General features: G+C 39.1%; 2 protein-coding genes across 2 annotated transcripts in view; one reads left to right on the top strand and one right to left on the bottom strand.

Annotated features, from left to right (window-relative positions):
* Positions 1 to 1,552: 1,552 nt before the first annotated feature.
* On the bottom strand, positions 1,553 to 3,940 carry synprb (synaptoporin b). The gene is made up of 5 exons (XM_068742507.1): positions 3,917 to 3,940; positions 3,332 to 3,456; positions 2,312 to 2,510; positions 2,017 to 2,208; positions 1,553 to 1,930 (listed from the first exon to the last, which is right to left on the bottom strand). Exons 1-5 carry the CDS (start codon positions 3,938 to 3,940, stop codon positions 1,553 to 1,555), a joined length of 918 nt encoding a protein of 305 aa, XP_068598608.1.
* Positions 3,941 to 10,343: 6,403 nt separating this feature from the next.
* Positions 10,344 to 16,265, top strand: part of cadpsb (Ca2+-dependent activator protein for secretion b) — a 50,847-nt gene continuing 44,925 nt past the window's right edge. The window contains exon 1 of the mRNA XM_068742957.1: positions 10,344 to 10,676. Within this exon, the coding sequence (XP_068599058.1) occupies positions 10,344 to 10,676 (333 nt within the window). The remainder of the gene's footprint in view (positions 10,677 to 16,265) is intronic.

Genomic DNA, 16,265 nt, shown 5'->3' with positions numbered 1-16,265 from the left:
GGAGTCATACCACTACACGGCCAATTAATAAAAGTACCGGTAACAAGTCTGAAGTACTAGAAACCCATTTTACCCCACCGCACTCTGAGTCTGCCATCTGCAGCTGGACTGATTAAATTTTGAAACAAGGCAATAACACAAAGTGATCCTAGAGTTCTTGACCGTTTGGATGGCTGCTTGGTTGGTCAGTTGTTTTGCCAATAGCCCAGCAAACCCTGCCACCTTGGCATGCTTTTTGAAGACTTTCTGTAACATACAGCAGGCTTGAAAAACAATAAATATCAAGCTGACATTTTTTCTAACGTGTTTAAGCAGCAAAATGAGGTTATAATTAAGTCAAATGATCATTTATTAACATAGTCATTACTTCATTATTATCACTATGTTACAAATAACACAAATTTATACCACGTAGATAATGTAGACAATAGTATTTATTTTATTTTATGATTGGCTTGCAGTCCGGTCATAATCGTTTTTTTAGTCAGTCATTAAATATTCATAAAGATAATACAACCACATTGGATATATGCATTTCTGATACAGCACATAATTTCCATCAAACATAAAGCATAGGGAAAAATGTGTACTATAATGTATACTGTATGTTACAGGTGCATAACCATACAGTAACTGGACAATTAAAAGATGTAAAGGCAAAAATAAAAACGAAGATGATTAAACAATAAGATTCCAAACCCTAATATCATGCTCAAATAAATACATTACTAGTCATTTTAATGGTGATTTAAAGTGATTAAAGTGATTTAAAGTCAAAAATATCATAAAAATAATTAATTAAACACCTACAAAAAAACTCAGAGAGTGCTCAGCCAAGTTCCGATCTGGATGACATTCGGTGGTGAGATAGAGGTCCCCACCCTACATGACTGTCAAAATCCTAAAACTACCGTCAATAATCAAGGGAGATATTGAGGAACACATTTTGAAGCTCGAATGACTGCAATGTTAACAAACAACTTTAAACTAATCCATAATCCAGGATCTCTCCTAGATGATCACCAAAATCTAATCATCTGTTTCTGGTATTATTCCCAACATTTCCTGAACGTTGAATAAAGATCTGGCTGTAATTCCTTGAATTATGTTACTAACAGACAGTTAAACGTTGGCAAAAATATATCCTCCTTGACAGAGGTATTTCATAAAAAACAAAAACAATGAGTCCTGACAAATAAGGAATTAAGAAACAGTCAAACTCCCACATCCTTTATTGTGTGTGAAGAAGAATATAACTTCTGAGCTCATTAAACCATCAATATCTTCTGTTCAGCACCTGTAAATAATTTGTACTTTCACAATCATAAATAAGCTCTAAACTAAAGAAAATGTATGTATGTATGGATGGATGGATGGGTGATGCAACATAGTTTTAAGATACATCTTTAAAGTTAGTAGCTGCAGCTCTGTTCAAAGAGCACTTCTGTCCATCTTTATCTAATTTGTTTTAATGACGCGATGGCAAGTGATTTATTATTTACTAATCACTTATTAATCAAGTATTTATAGTTTAAAACTGGTAAAGGCAATATCACATCTGATCAACAAATATCTTTGGCCCTTGAGAAGCTGCTTTATTTTCCCTGTCATGAAAGACAGGCTTGCCGAGATATGCGTGGGGTAAGCTCAAGCTTGACTGGAACTCATTGAAGCTCACTTGCTTGTGGATCTGCGGACCAAATTCTCTCTTTGACTGGTTGAAACTGTTTTCTCTGGAGGGGTGAGGACTAAAACGCTCTTCTGGCTGATCAAAACTGCTTTCACTGTAGAGCCGCTGTCGCATTTCGCTGGCCCGTTTCACGGAAGCACTCCGGGTTGGATATCTCTGACCCGTCTTATACCAGGATGTCTCTTTGAAGACAAACCAGATATTTCCAACCCAGAGGATGACGTTTACAAATCCAAAAAGCTGGGGATAAAAGAAGGGACAGGAGTAAAACATTTGTTTCATTCAGAGATGGGTTTCGTTGCTTCATTGGGCAACTGACTACCTACCACAGACGTATTAAGACGTGACCAGAGAGGCTCCTGGGTAGCTGTACATTTATTCTCTTGTGCTCTGCAGGCGGTGATGAGCAAAAGAACCTGTGTCGGGTTTGTCGCTTTCTTGATATCAGAAAGAGTTTTGGCCCAACAGCAACTGCTGATCACCCACATGAAGGCGAAGATGACTGTAACAAGGAAATCCTGCTCAGGAGAAGACAGCAGAGAGGAAACATGAAGGACAGGAAGTCCTGCAAGAAAGGAAAATTCACAGGAGTTTTCGGAGTGTTCGTTAAAACTGACTGACCACAAGTGGGCCTCTGTTGTTCTTCAGGTACATGTTCTGGTAGAACACATAGACAATGGTTGCCAGGAGAGAGTACAGGAAAGCAAACACACCCACAGTCAGGAAGAAACGTGCAGCTGAAGAAAAGTCACCATCCAGGAAAAGAATCTCATGACTATTTGTATCACACAAGGGAGCCTTGAAATGCACGTCTCGTAATCTACAAGACAAATAGAGGATGAAAAAAAGATGAGGGCTTTCTTCCACTGAATTCAAACCAATCAGGCTTCTGTAAATCTGGTGATGCACACAGAAATGTATTTTGCACATATCCTTCTAGAAAAAAAAAAAAACTGTAGCACTTTCATCGTTATAAATGTGTAATCAGGGTTCGTTGTCTTCTGAGGCGGCAGAGGAAACAGCAACAGTGTCAAATCAAGGTTTGTATAAATGGAATGATGCAGGAGTACAGGAAGGGGCTGCGACCTCCTGTTGACAGCATGTTATTTGAGAAACTGAAAAAAGAGAACATTCGAAAAAAGCATCTAGCAGCAGTGAGCATTTAGTTTATAGAAGAATACAAATAGTTGAAAATGAGGAAAAAACGTGAGGTTTGGACCCTCAGTATAATTTCCCTATGGGATTATTTAAGTATTCTGATTCTGATTCAGAAGAGCCGCAGAGGATGAGAGCATGTAAAAGGGAAGTCTGCAACGTCATTCCATACTTTATCCATGCCTGGATAATTAAAGATTAATAACACAAAATTAAAACAATACAAACAAAAAGTCACAATACAGTATTCTTTTTTTTAATTTGTATGTTTAGATTTTAAAATGAAGTTAAATGATTAAATGTAAAACATGTAAATAAATATTATCCCTGCAAATGATCAAATATTAAAAACAAATGAAATTGTTTCACATTTAACATTTGACATCGGAGTTCAGAGGTAAATGGGAAATCGCTATATAGCATGGGTGTTTACAGTAGTACAGTATGTAACAGATGTTTGGGCAAAAGACCAATCAGCTGCTTTACCTGAAAGGATAGCCATAATCAATGCTGATGCTGAGGTTACTCTGTGTTCGGTCTGCACAGTCCACCTTAACCTGGAGATGACCATAGTATCCTCCACATGTTGCAAAAGCACAGATGGCAAAAATCTATTGATGAAAGCAATACATATTCAGAAATGGATCACAACACGGAATAATCTATACACATCAACAAGTAGCCGGACTGATTGTCAGAATTTATCATCGGCATGAAAACAAAACCTGAATAATTCAAACGTCGTAAAGACAGCGCTGCTCGCTGTGCAGTGAGATGCAGCCAGAAGATGCATCACACGCCTCTGAGTCCACCTATTCCTTATATCTTTGCACTCTATGTTAATTCAAATGAAGATATGGAAATGTACTCTGTGATAACTACTTTGAATAGATTTGGCAGTTTTAAATATAAGTCACAGCCCTCAGTGAAAGACATTTCACAAAGTCATTGTTTGGTCAGCAAATTACGTCACATAAAATATTTACTTCACACGATAGAGAACACAAATCATTCAAAAGCAAAATGGACAGATGAATGAGGAAATGACAGGACAAGATAAATGAAACTTACCGGAGCAAATATGACCATGCACATTTAAAATCAAAGCTGTAAATCCAACTGCACACAGTGTTGACAGCTTTGGTTGGGTTGAAACGCCGCTGATACACACAGAGGCGAAACAGTGACTCTTTCCAGCAATGGGGGAGGACCTGCAGGAGATGTTTTCTCCAGGGAGGAGTCTGGGATGTTTTTTTTTTATATATATATACTTCTTCATTTGTTCAGAAGCACTATAATAATTCCTAAATGCAGTAATGTCTGAATATAAAGTTTACTTTCATACATGTGGAAATATTTTCTGGAGTAATGAAAAACCCAAAGTGATTTTGACTTGACTAGATAAACTGAGGTATTCCTTTGTCATTTTATAAGGACTAATACATTTCTATAATATCTATAAAAACTAAAAAAAGCCCAATTGGTTATCTGACAAATAACTGTCAGAGATGGAATCTGGTTTTGTTTTGTTTTGTGTGACACTTTTCAGTCGATATGAATATTTGAACAAAAAAAAACTGTTGTATGTATGACTAAATTTTACCTTTTAAAACTGATTAGCTTTATGATTTTAAAGAGATATGATTTTGAAATCATAGTGGTGTACCACATATTTGTTTATGTAATTGATTTATTTATTCAATTTATAGCAATCTTCTACTTGCATTTGTTCATATTACATGTAAGACTAAATCAAAGTGATCAATATTCTGAGGTTGTCTGTAATCAAGGTACTTTCACTTGTATGTGTTTATTGTCTTGCATTAACTTGTTTTTCTATAAGCTATATTTTTTTTTTATGTCAATGTAAGATGACAGAACAAAAGATGAATTTACCATAGCTTCCTATTTTAAATGTTGCTGATTATGACATTCTATTTACTTGGTTTCTCACAACGCACCCTTCCATCATAAAAAGGATTCTGCTGACCTCCTTTGGTGGAAAGTCGGTATTACGCATGTATGTGCATAAATGCAAGTCAGATTCACAGTGTTTCATGTGTTAATAATTAAATTGAACTCACTGCTGTCTTCAAAACAACAGCTTCCCCAAATCTGTTGGCATTACATAACCTAAAATATACAAACACAATAGAGAATAGCTCAGCGTTTTCCTTGAAAAGTTCAGCTTTGTTTGTTTTACAATTAATATGGTTGTTGTAGCTTCTACATGTAGACATATCCGTTTGTTGACACAACTCTTTAAAAAAATTCTGAGAGCCAACAATAATAATGCTCATGGTAAGGGTTTGGAATGAAGATTAATAATGAAGATACATTTTTCCATTAGGGGATGTCATAGCAGACCATCTTCTCCCAGTACCCTCTGCATCCCCCTCTTTATCTTCCTTCCTATCACCAGTCACCTGCTTGTCCGTCCTCATGGCACCCATAAACCTACTCACTAATCTTGCTCTTCTCCTCTTTCTTGCCTGGCAGCTGTAAACTAAACTAAATCTGGTCTTTAATTGTTTTTGAAACAGAATATATCCTTCTGGCTGTGAAGCTGCTGTATCTTTCATATGATATACTGATACTGATAGACATAACGGAGCCCCTAGAAACTAAAGTTCTCATCCTGTTGTTTGGAAAATAACATTTTCTGTAATCATTAAATTAGTATTTTGATGATTTAAAAAAAAGTATATCAAAAGTATATCAAAAATAATAAAAATCTATTGTCACATATTATATTGTTTGCTGTTTTGGTCATTTCAATACAAAATAATTAAGGTTTACTGCTCTTTCATTGATGAACCGACAGAGGGCAGTATTTCATTACACTGCTTGAGCTGAAGCGCTGAAACTGTAGTGAGGAACTATGAACTCTACTTTCACACCGCATCAAAATGCTCTCTTTGTGAAATACAATTGACAGTTGTGTGTCCTGTATGTGCAATAATTTAGACAAGTCTTCACTCATCAGCTGTTGTGTGTACTGCCTGAATAAATCAAAGTGACGGGACACCCAGCTGTGTGTTTTCTTGTCTTTCATGTTGCATGAGTCTTTGGCCTGAAAACTGGGAGGAAGAGACAAGATAAATCTGGAGTGTTTTTTTATGAAGCCATTAATCCTGAGCAGAAACATATTCATTAGCCAATGTCCAGTGTGTTAATAAGTGCTTCTTATCCTTTTCGTTTCTCTTTTTCTGTTGAAAGGGCCAGCTTTGACCTGGAGCCTTTCTACAAGATATCGGTATATGTTTAAAATGTGGTTTTTCCAGTATATTCTAAAACTATGCAACAATTCATATAATTAAACAGGTTATACGCTTGATATACGTTATGTATGTCCATCCGTCCGTCTGCCCGTCCGTCCATTAGCAAGATAACTCAAAATATTCTGGACGGATCTTGATGAAATTTTAAAGAAATGTTGTGAATCTTACCAGGCACAGATGATTACATGTTGGTGATGATCCAGAAAAGATCCTGGATTATGGATCAGTTTGACTTTTTCAGTAACATTGCATTCAATGGAGCTTCAACATTTGTTCCTCAATATCTCGGTTGATTATTGAACAATGTTTATGGAATTTGACACAGTCATGTAGGGTGGGGATCTCAATCTCAACACAGAATCTGGATCGGATTTAGAATGGAATCAGTAAAAAAATGTGAAATTTTAACATTGAAAACTCCATTTATGGATTAAAAAATCAGTTAAAAATACACATAAACTCTGATTCACTTTCACTTACCAATTTAGAACCTTTTGGTGATGATCCAGATCACCATGTGGATGGTTTAAATCTAATTATGAGGGGAATTATCTATTCTTGAGCTAGAGAAACACATATCTTCTACCAAATGCAGTAGAGCGTTGACGTCTCCTTCCTGTCTTGTCTCACACTGGAGGTGTATCGCCGTATTAGTTTACCACTTTCAGTATAGATTTGTAGCGTTAACTGCATGTTGTGGAAACCGCAGTGTAAAGCTGTTTCAATTTTCTAGGGTGGTGCGTTGGACTAGTGATTGTTCAATGGCATTTTGGTCTCTCCCTTTGTGAGGTAGCTTCATAGTGAGCGATTGTGTGACACAATAGAGAACGGCAGAATACTACTGAGAACATCTGTCCTCCTCAGGGTTCCTCAGAATCAGATGTCAATATAAAAAAAAACAATGCATATCTTTAAATGCCAGTCATCATGGATATAAACATATTTTAAGAAAATGATAAGCGCCAACACTTGCTGGGTAAGAAGTCCTCTCTAAGTCAGCTACAGTAGCTGCATCACTGACACTGACCCTATTCTATCAATCTCACATTAAAACTGCGGCTGGCATTTAAATATTTCACAGAGCGCATCGGTTTACTCCAGAGAAGCTCTGAGAATTAATCAGTGTGTGTGTGTGTGTGCTTGCATGCATGTATGCGCGTATGCATACATGCATTCTGTGTGTAACTTTATTTTTTACATTCTGGATAATCCTTTTTTTAAACCGTTTTTTAAAATTTGCTGGGCCTTACGATTGGTGATAAAATAAGAAAAAAAATATCCAAACAATAAAACTGCTTCTGTATAAATAATCATTCATTTCACAAATCACTCTTGTTCCTGTTGCAACAATATAAACCTAATGAAATACAAATGCTCTGCATACACATGAAGGAACATAAAACTGAGGCAGGGAGATCATGAATATATTACGAAGCCTTTCTGTGAAGTTTGAATGTATTGCATTGTCTGGTACGTCACTATAGTGTTTTACATATTCTGACTGTGACAGCTCTTTAAAGGCACCGACAGTGTGCAAATTAGTGCACTATTTTTTGCCATTGTACTATTGATATGTAACTGCTCATAGAAATTTGTTGGAGCGGAATGCTGCTTGTACAGGCAGCACAGGTGTGACGATGAAGTAAGACAATTCTCCGATAATAATTGTGGAAGGTCACAGAGAGTTTAAGGAGTATTTTAATTTTCTGCTGACTGGATGATATCTAGCATGCTACATCTCAGCAGTTTGAATGGACTTCTCCATTTCTTTTTCCATTTTAAACATTAATTTGAATCACAGGATGAGATTCCGGAAGGAGTCCTCGGGGGAGACCTGGGACAAACTGGAGAGTGAGCTGGCCTTGGGAATGAATCCGGGATTTTTATTTATTAACTCAGAGTATTCTTTGCTTGACAAATGTGTTTTTAGTGCTTTTAGAGTTGTTTGAATCTGTGTGAAATATATTTTATGGCTGCAGCATGTGTTGAAAACTAAAGACGAATTTCCCTCTCTGTGCGAATGTTCATCTTGATCTTGAGTAGGGTACTATATTCAGCCGGAGGGCCTTCAGAGACATACGAAGCCTGATGATATGGAACTGCAATAAATCAGCCTGGAAACAATAAATGCATTGACTTATTTTTATCATGCACCTGTTGGCGATAGGGTGCGTCTGTGTAGTGCCTATCTTTTTTATATATTATTATTATTTTATTAATTTGCAACATTACATAGGTGGGAGAAGACAGTCCTGAAGTACAGTCCATTCATTAACTTTGCTATATATGGGAGAGAGATTGAAGATAACTAAGATTCAGGCCAAGGTAATGACATAAATGTGTTATATAGAGCCAAAACATAGCAATTTAGAACATTTGGTCAACTTCAAATCATTGTTGCATGTATTTTGAACAGTGTTGTGTGTATTTTGAACACTGTTGTATGTATTTTGAACAGTAGGGTGAATCCAGGGAACCTGGAGGGAACATATACTTTCTGCTAAACAGAATGTCACCATGCAACGATGGAGATTTACCACAAAATTAAGGTATGAATATTATTATTTTTTAAATATACTTCGAGCTGTTAATTGACAATATTTGTTATTTTATTTTTCCACACTGGACTTTGTATTGCACCACACCAAAGAGCATCAACATTTAATGTGTACACACTCTGGTCGAAGTAGAGGAGTAGGGAGAGAACATCGGTCAATTATTAATGTTTAAAAGGTTCTAAGGCGTTCCGTTGTTGCTGAGGTTAGTGCGGGGCTGAAGTATTGCAAGGAATGGAACAGAAGGGGGGTGGGGGGGTCACTCTGCCTCGCCCATTAGGAAAGGGCTATGGGAAACACAAGCACACCTCATGCTAGGAGTCCACAAGCTGCATGAGCAAAAACCATAGAAGGACTATTTAATGGCAAGTCAGGGAAGCAGTAGTTCTACTGGGGGGGGGGGGGGGGGGGGGTAGAAATAAGGAGTCCATGAAAAGCAGTTACCTGCAGGGATTGTTCTGGTCATTAATGATATCTGTAGCAGCAGCTATAGGCAGCCCAGCTGTCAGCTTCAATTCCATCACATAATTAGAGCAGGCAGGCCTGTATGGTCATCCTCTGTGCTTGCTGGGTTGAGTAAGAAAAAATCAATACACAAGTGTAAAGGGAAAAATAATAAAAACTGGAGAAATAAAAACAAACATGCAGCAGTCTCTCTCTCTCTCTCTCTCTCTCGAAACTGGATCCAACTGTACACAAACTTGCATCAAAACTCACTGGCAGTATCTTGCAGTCAAGCAAACGGAAGACAAACAGTCTGAAAACCGCATTCTGGAATGAACAATCAGCATCAGCGATGAGCGTGCACAGATTTATATTATTGGATAGTTTTTATAGGCTGCAGTTACATTAGTTGAACGTAAATCCAACATTGATAATTTAAACATTGTCATAGAAGTGTCACCATATTTGCTACTATAATAAACTACATGCTGCGTAAATTATATTTAAACTTTTTCTTAAACTGATGAGAATATTTAAATCCAACATCTAAACTGCTTCTTGATTATCGGGTGTCAACAAACAGGCTGAGGAGCTGACCCCCCCCCCCCCCCCCCCTCCATCAATAGCACATGGTGCGGGAGCCATTCTCAAAACGGTACACCTGCCTAATCTGCATACCGAGCACAGCCCCCAAACGGCATCACGGACCCATTCATTACAACCGAGGAGCAGCCATTTTAGCAGCATCGCTGCAGCCCGTCAGGACGGTGTTTGTGAGTCCTTCAGTATGCGCGTCTCACTGTCGCGGGTCCCCCCCTCCCCCCCCCCATCGCTCGCTTTTTGACCCAAAATTACAATTGAAATCCGCTCTCCATCCCCTCATCAGCGCACACAACCCCCCCTGCCCCTCCTCTCTGCTTGCCCCCCCCCCCCTCCCGCCTCGCATCCGCAGCAGCGACTGGCCAATAACAGAGGAACATGCGTAAGCGTCGACGAGCGCTCGGCGCAGGCGGAGAACGCTCAGTTTGAAGGAGCAGCCTCCTCCAGCGCTGACATCCCTCAGCGAGCTGCACACAATCAGGGCCTAATCTCTGTCTGGATTTAATGTGGATAATCCACATGAGATCTATGCGCGGACAATAAAACGGCATCTCCATCCAGGGGATACAGCAACCTCCTTTAGGCTTATCCGCTGGGACGCGTCGCCTCTAACGCACGATGCTGGACCCGTCGTCCAGCGAGGAGGAATCAGATGGGCTGGTGGAGGAGGACAGCAAGGAGGCGGCGGCACCTCAGACCGGATCCCGGATCTCTCCGAGCAGAACCAGCGAGAATTCGGGTGGACTGGCGCCCAGCAGCGGCCGCAGCAGTGCGCGTCCGACCAGCCCGAGCCCGTCGGCCGTCAGCGAGGAGAAGGAGGATCTGGAGAAGCTGCAGAGGGACGAGGAGGAGCGCAAGAAGAAGCTGCAGCTGTATGTTTTTGTCATGCGGTGCGTCGCTTACCCATTCAATGCAAAGCAGCCGACAGACATGGCCCGGCGACAGCAGAAGGTAAGGGCACAATAAATACCCCCCCCCCCGTCACACCGCAGATGCTGTCATTGATGACCTACATAAGGTAGTAGAACACAGAGAGGTTTCAGCCACTAGGCCGCAGCATCATTATGGAACATAACGGATGGAGGAAGGACGCGCGTCGCTGCGTGCGTGCAGGTCATATTCCTCTGAAGACACGCTCACCAGTCAGATCAATCCCAGTAAGACCATTAATGGTCTCGGGATGCTGGGTGGCGACAAACAGGACTGTGTGACTGCTTTGTTGAGTTCTTTTTTTTTTTTTTTTACACTCGATCTATTGCCCCGTGCGCGGCTCTCCGTGCATGCGGGCTCCCTGGCAGATACCCAATTCCAACCCGTTTGCGACAACACTTATCCGGTAAACTCGGCCTCCCAAGGTGACTTTTAGGCTCAGACCTCTTGAGGAGGGCTGCTTAATATAGCTTCTTCTTTTCCCCTCCGTAGATGAGCTGCCTCTTCTGAAGGGATTATAAGTTTTTCTAGATCCACAGATAGCCTGCAATGTCTTCTTTGTTACAGATGTCCTACATTACAAGACCCCTATATGTCACTGTACGGGACAAGGCCTGCATGTGTCTACTGTAATGCCCCACTGATGTGAAAGACAGTTTGGGGTTATTTGTTAAGTAAAGTAAAATGATGTTTCTCTCCCGAGTGAATACATCCGTCGTCACATGGCTCCGGAGGAGCAGTTTTACAACATCCATCCAGTTGAACAGTCATTCAGCTCAGTGAATCTACATCATGTTATGCATCGCATTAATGAGGAAACAGGAAGGAAACTGCTCTTATTAGTGTTGATTTTGGGCAACCTGCAGACACTTTGTCTTCTGCTGGACGTAGTTTAAGCCATATGGTCGAAATATTCTGCTGACTCATATACAGACAAGTGCATGCGGGTGGGAAAAGCCATAGTGTTTCCTTCCATTTGTTTGTTTGCAGTCCTGTTCAGCGCAGGCTATGATAAGCTAAAGCATGCTATACTAATGCACTTTCATATCTCAAAGCTCAGGCATCCACAAGCCTCCCCTGTGGGAGAGTAAATATCTGAACAAAGAATCAAATGCTTGCTGCCAACCAGGAAATCAAAGCCTGCCGGCCTGCCCACGGTCTGCTGCTGGGCTTTGATTGGCACAATATTTGCATCCTTTGGCTGAAACAATCCCTTCGACTTGTGCAAATGTAATTACTATGTATTAATCGCACAAATATGATGAAGCAATTTCTATCATGAAAAGACTTAGAGGCCTCACCAAAACATGTGGAGCAGCTCCATGATAATCCATTCTTAGGAGTTCTGACACACACACAGTAGTGACGGACTATCACAGAGAAACAGGCCAGACTGCCGTGGAAGAAGCGCCACTGCTGCTCCTTTATACACATTGCTATAATCTAGTGAAGCATTATAAAGCGCTAACTGCCATTTCCTCCTTTACTCAGAGGCAAGGTAAATATTTTCTCATTCACTCTGAAATATGTCTTCACAAGCTGTACTTTTGATGCTGCTGTTATTCAACTGCATGCTGGTTGAGCGTGGGTGTATTTGACTGGTGGCACATATAATCGTGTGCCTCTTCTCCGTTGATGGCATTGTAAGTAATTGCTTGAGATTTCTGACAGAGATAAAACTGGTAAAATGTATGGAGTAATGCTCTGGATGTTTGGATGAATGTTTCTGGAATTGACGCACACATATTATGCACAGATTATGCACAGATTATCTTTATTAAGCATAAACATCAGTTATGAGAACATTCCTTTGGTGCTATTAATTAACTTCGCTGAATGAATTTCGTTCATTGACAGTCATGTTGACATATCAATCCACCAGTTCCTCAGCCTGTCAGTGTTTTGCCCATTCTGAAATGCGTCAGCAGCATGCAATAATCCTTTGATGGATTGCACCGGACTGTTTTATAGACATTCATTGCCCTGGGAGAATAAAGCCTGCTGACTTTGATGAACCTCTGACCTGACTGACTTCTCAGCATATATAGTGGACGTGTTGGCTGCATCAGCGTAGTCCACAGATGAATCCTAATGACTTTGGAACCTCTGATTTTCTTATTATTCCGTTTTTTGCATTTTTTATATTATTCTGACAACAATTGAATGGAGTCCCATAAAAATGTGGTATCCCGTAGGATGACTTGGAATCACCTTTTTCATCTTTGATTTTTCATTCAACGCCATCATCAGGTTAAATATTAAGTCAGCCGAATGGTTTTCCTCATACCGGTAAAACTATTTATATTCATGTTAGCGTTTCTGGTGTAAAAATGTGCGATCACCGTAAGGTAAAATGACAAATATGGAGACATCAGCATGTTTGTCTTTTCAGCCTTTTTGCATGCTTCCCTTAACATTAACCCAATGTTGTGCATGACGACATAATAATGCCGATGTGTTTGCAGAGGTATTAGTTAATAAAAGAAAATCCTCGATATAACTACAGACTGAAAATTATCTGATTCATTAAACACACAAAGAAGGTGTGTTTCATGTGATGCTTTTAACATAATCCGACCCAATCAACTCTCCGGCCAGCAGGCTCATTTAAGACTTATTTGCCTGTATTTTGATGCTGCGCATTATGTCGTTGATACTCTGAGTTGAGCTGTGAATGTGAAGCCGACTGAAATGTAAATCAGTGATCCTCGAAGGAACGAATTATACAGTGTATGTCAAGGTATTACTTGTATCATGTGGACATACATGATAAGTATTTAACATTAATGTTGAGAACTGTTGCGTTTGAGTACATGTAGGATTAAAAACACAGTTATAAAGCATGTCAAGGAAAAGAAAACTATGAAGAAGAAAACTGATTTTTTTGGACGAGACATTGAAACATGTATTTTATGTTTTATTTTATGTTTTAACAGTAATGTCTATACATTGTTTCAAATGGAGTGTGTACCACCTGTCGTTAAAATCAAAGATCATTTAGATTGCATGTGACTGACGAACACAGATGGAAGATAACTGTGAAGAGGCTGCCTGAGTCACTATGTTCATGACATGCGCTAACGAGAACATAATTAAATGGAGAGGGACAATATGACATTGAAATCATTTGCATTATTGTGTAACATCTTTAAATGGTGTTTTGCATGAAAGAAGACACTATTTGACAGTGAAAGAAGCTTTGCACTGTGCCGAGTTTGGATTTATCTATTTAACAGCAAATTATGTCAATTAGTGTTTGAAGGTCTTTGCTGAGAAACGTGTTTCCTTCCCTGTAAGCGGAAAGGTTTTTATTGGGTTTTATCAACACTAGTCTTACGGAATAAAGGGGTTCGTCAGCGGCATAGCTATTAAAAAGAATTCTAAATGGATGACGGCAGAAAAGCAGTAGAAATACACCCTCGCCTACAATTTGTGCAGCCGCATGCAACAAATCACGGCTTCACAAATTAAACAGCTCCCCTGTCTGTTACCAGAAGGGAAGCTCTTTTTCCTTTTGAATGATTTGAAATGTTTTTTTGTTTTTTTTATGGTTTCAAGTGTTCTGCAGGATGCAATCAGTCAGGTTGAAACTGACATATTTTTCTCTTATGTTAATATCACTCAGTCTTGTGACCTGGCATGCAAACACAAGACACTCGGAGAGCACAGACCTCCGACGAGCAGCTCATTCCCCACATAATTAGATTTACACCGTCCACATGGTGAATTGGATCATCATCAAAATGTTCTAAATTGTTCTTGATACCTTTATACACCATCCAGGTAAAGTAAAAGTGAATCGGAGTTGATGTGTATTTTTAACAGATTTTTGAATCCATAAATGGGGTTTTCAATGTTAAAATTAAATATTTTTTACTGACTCCATTCTGAATCAGATGGTGGTGAGATAGCGGGCCCTACCCTACATGACTGCATCAAATTCCATAAACATTGGTCAGTAATCAACCAAGATATTGAGGAACAAATCTTGAAGCTCCATTGACTGCAACGTTAACAACAATTTCAGTGATCCAGAATCCAGGATCTTTTTCTGGATTGTCACCAAAATGTAATCATCTGTTCCTGGTAGCATTCCCAACATTTCCTGAAAATTTGATCAAGATCAGTTTTGATTTATCCTGCTAACGGACGGACAGATTACACAACAGCCGTCTCGCCTCGGCAGAGGTAATAAAAAGAGCTGCAGATATGCAAATGATTTGGAACACGTGTGCAAGTGAATGTAGAATGTGTTATGATTCCTCCTGCCCCATGAAATGAATTATTCCTCTGAAGTGGAAGGGATATATGTCTGCTCTGAAAGCACATCTTTAAGTCATAATGTTTCTCTTAGAATAACAGTGTGTACTTTTTAATTGTATTCGAATGTCTCCATAATTGTGTTGGTCATCCAAAAATAGATTTTAATTTGGGAAGACAAATGTTTTACACAGACTGCTGATATTTGCTAATCCGTAATCCTCCTGATAAAACGTGTTTTCTGAAGGAAACAATCCAGGCAGAATAGACTTGTCTGGTTGAGGAAAATAGTTGTGTCCTTGTGGTGCATGCATGAATTGACATGGATTAATCTGAAAGTCCCCTGTTTTTTTTTTTTTGGCTAAAATTTAATCCCCGCTCCCAATGCAGGACATTAGTTGCTCTCATAAGAGTGGAAATTGAAAACCGGTTTGTTAACCCTTTCAACATTAGTAGCCCTGTTTGACGGAGAAAATACAAAAGATTCACATGTTTACTCCGGAAAATTAAAACCTATTCTTAAATAACAAGAATAAGCATTAAATTAATAGGATTATATGTATTTTATTGTGTAAACATTCTGGTATTGTGGATTTATTGTGTTCATTAATTGAATAATTAATTAATAAATGTAATAATCTGACACAATGAATTGTGTAACTTTTATAATAAATACCCCCGCCAAGGTCATGTAGACCTTTTTGATTAAATTAGTCTTAAATTGAAATCACAGTTATCAACCTTTATTGACTCAACACTTATCATGACAAAATCAATGCTTAATTAAATAAAAGTGACTAAAATCCGTGGATCCATCCAGATCCACTCCAAAATGCATTGAATTCTAAGCTAACCTCATTGATTGAGGAAATTAAATTAACTAGTTCCACCACATTAATGTCTTCTCAGTCTAATCGCACATGTTTTTCCTTCTTTGTAATCATCATAATCATTTTCTCATAATTACATGATTGCTTTCTCATCATATGATTCCTCAGTCATGATTCTAAGGTGTGGAAGTTATAATCACTGCACAAGAAAAGAACGTGGATTCACACCAGACTTTCAGAAGTCATTTGAGTGATGCACACGCACCAGCTCCTGACCTCCACGACCCGACACATGAGATACAGGACAGGAAAATGCATGAATGAATAGTCATAACTCTCCTATTAAATATCAATCTACAATTATTAAGATCAAATTTATCCCATTTAGGTCATGGGGAAAACGCTGCTGATTTGGAGGGGCTGCATGAGGAGTTTGACTCATGGCCTCAAGCAATGTCATCTGAGTCACCTAGCGCGGGCCCGCTCCAGACATTCTTTGCTCCATTTTGGCAGGCGATAT

This window comes from Brachionichthys hirsutus, chromosome 8 (genome assembly GCF_040956055.1).
Source record: "Brachionichthys hirsutus isolate HB-005 chromosome 8, CSIRO-AGI_Bhir_v1, whole genome shotgun sequence".
Lineage (NCBI taxonomy): Eukaryota > Metazoa > Chordata > Actinopteri > Lophiiformes > Brachionichthyidae > Brachionichthys > Brachionichthys hirsutus.
The sequence above is the reverse complement of the archived record's forward strand: the minus strand, read 5'-3'. Positions and strand labels throughout refer to the sequence as shown.

Bases quoted from the DNA above. Each gene is read 5' to 3' on its own strand.
- synprb (XM_068742507.1), bottom strand. From the start codon at position 3,940: ATGTGCATGGTCATATTTGCTCCG. The intron at 3,457-3,916 runs GTAAGTTTCATT...TTTCATCAATAG, and splicing joins GCATGGTCATATTTGCTCCG to ATTTTTGCCATCTGTGCTTT. The intron at 2,209-2,311 runs GTCAGTCAGTTT...TCTCCTGAGCAG, and splicing joins ACAACAGAGGCCCACTTGTG to GATTTCCTTGTTACAGTCAT.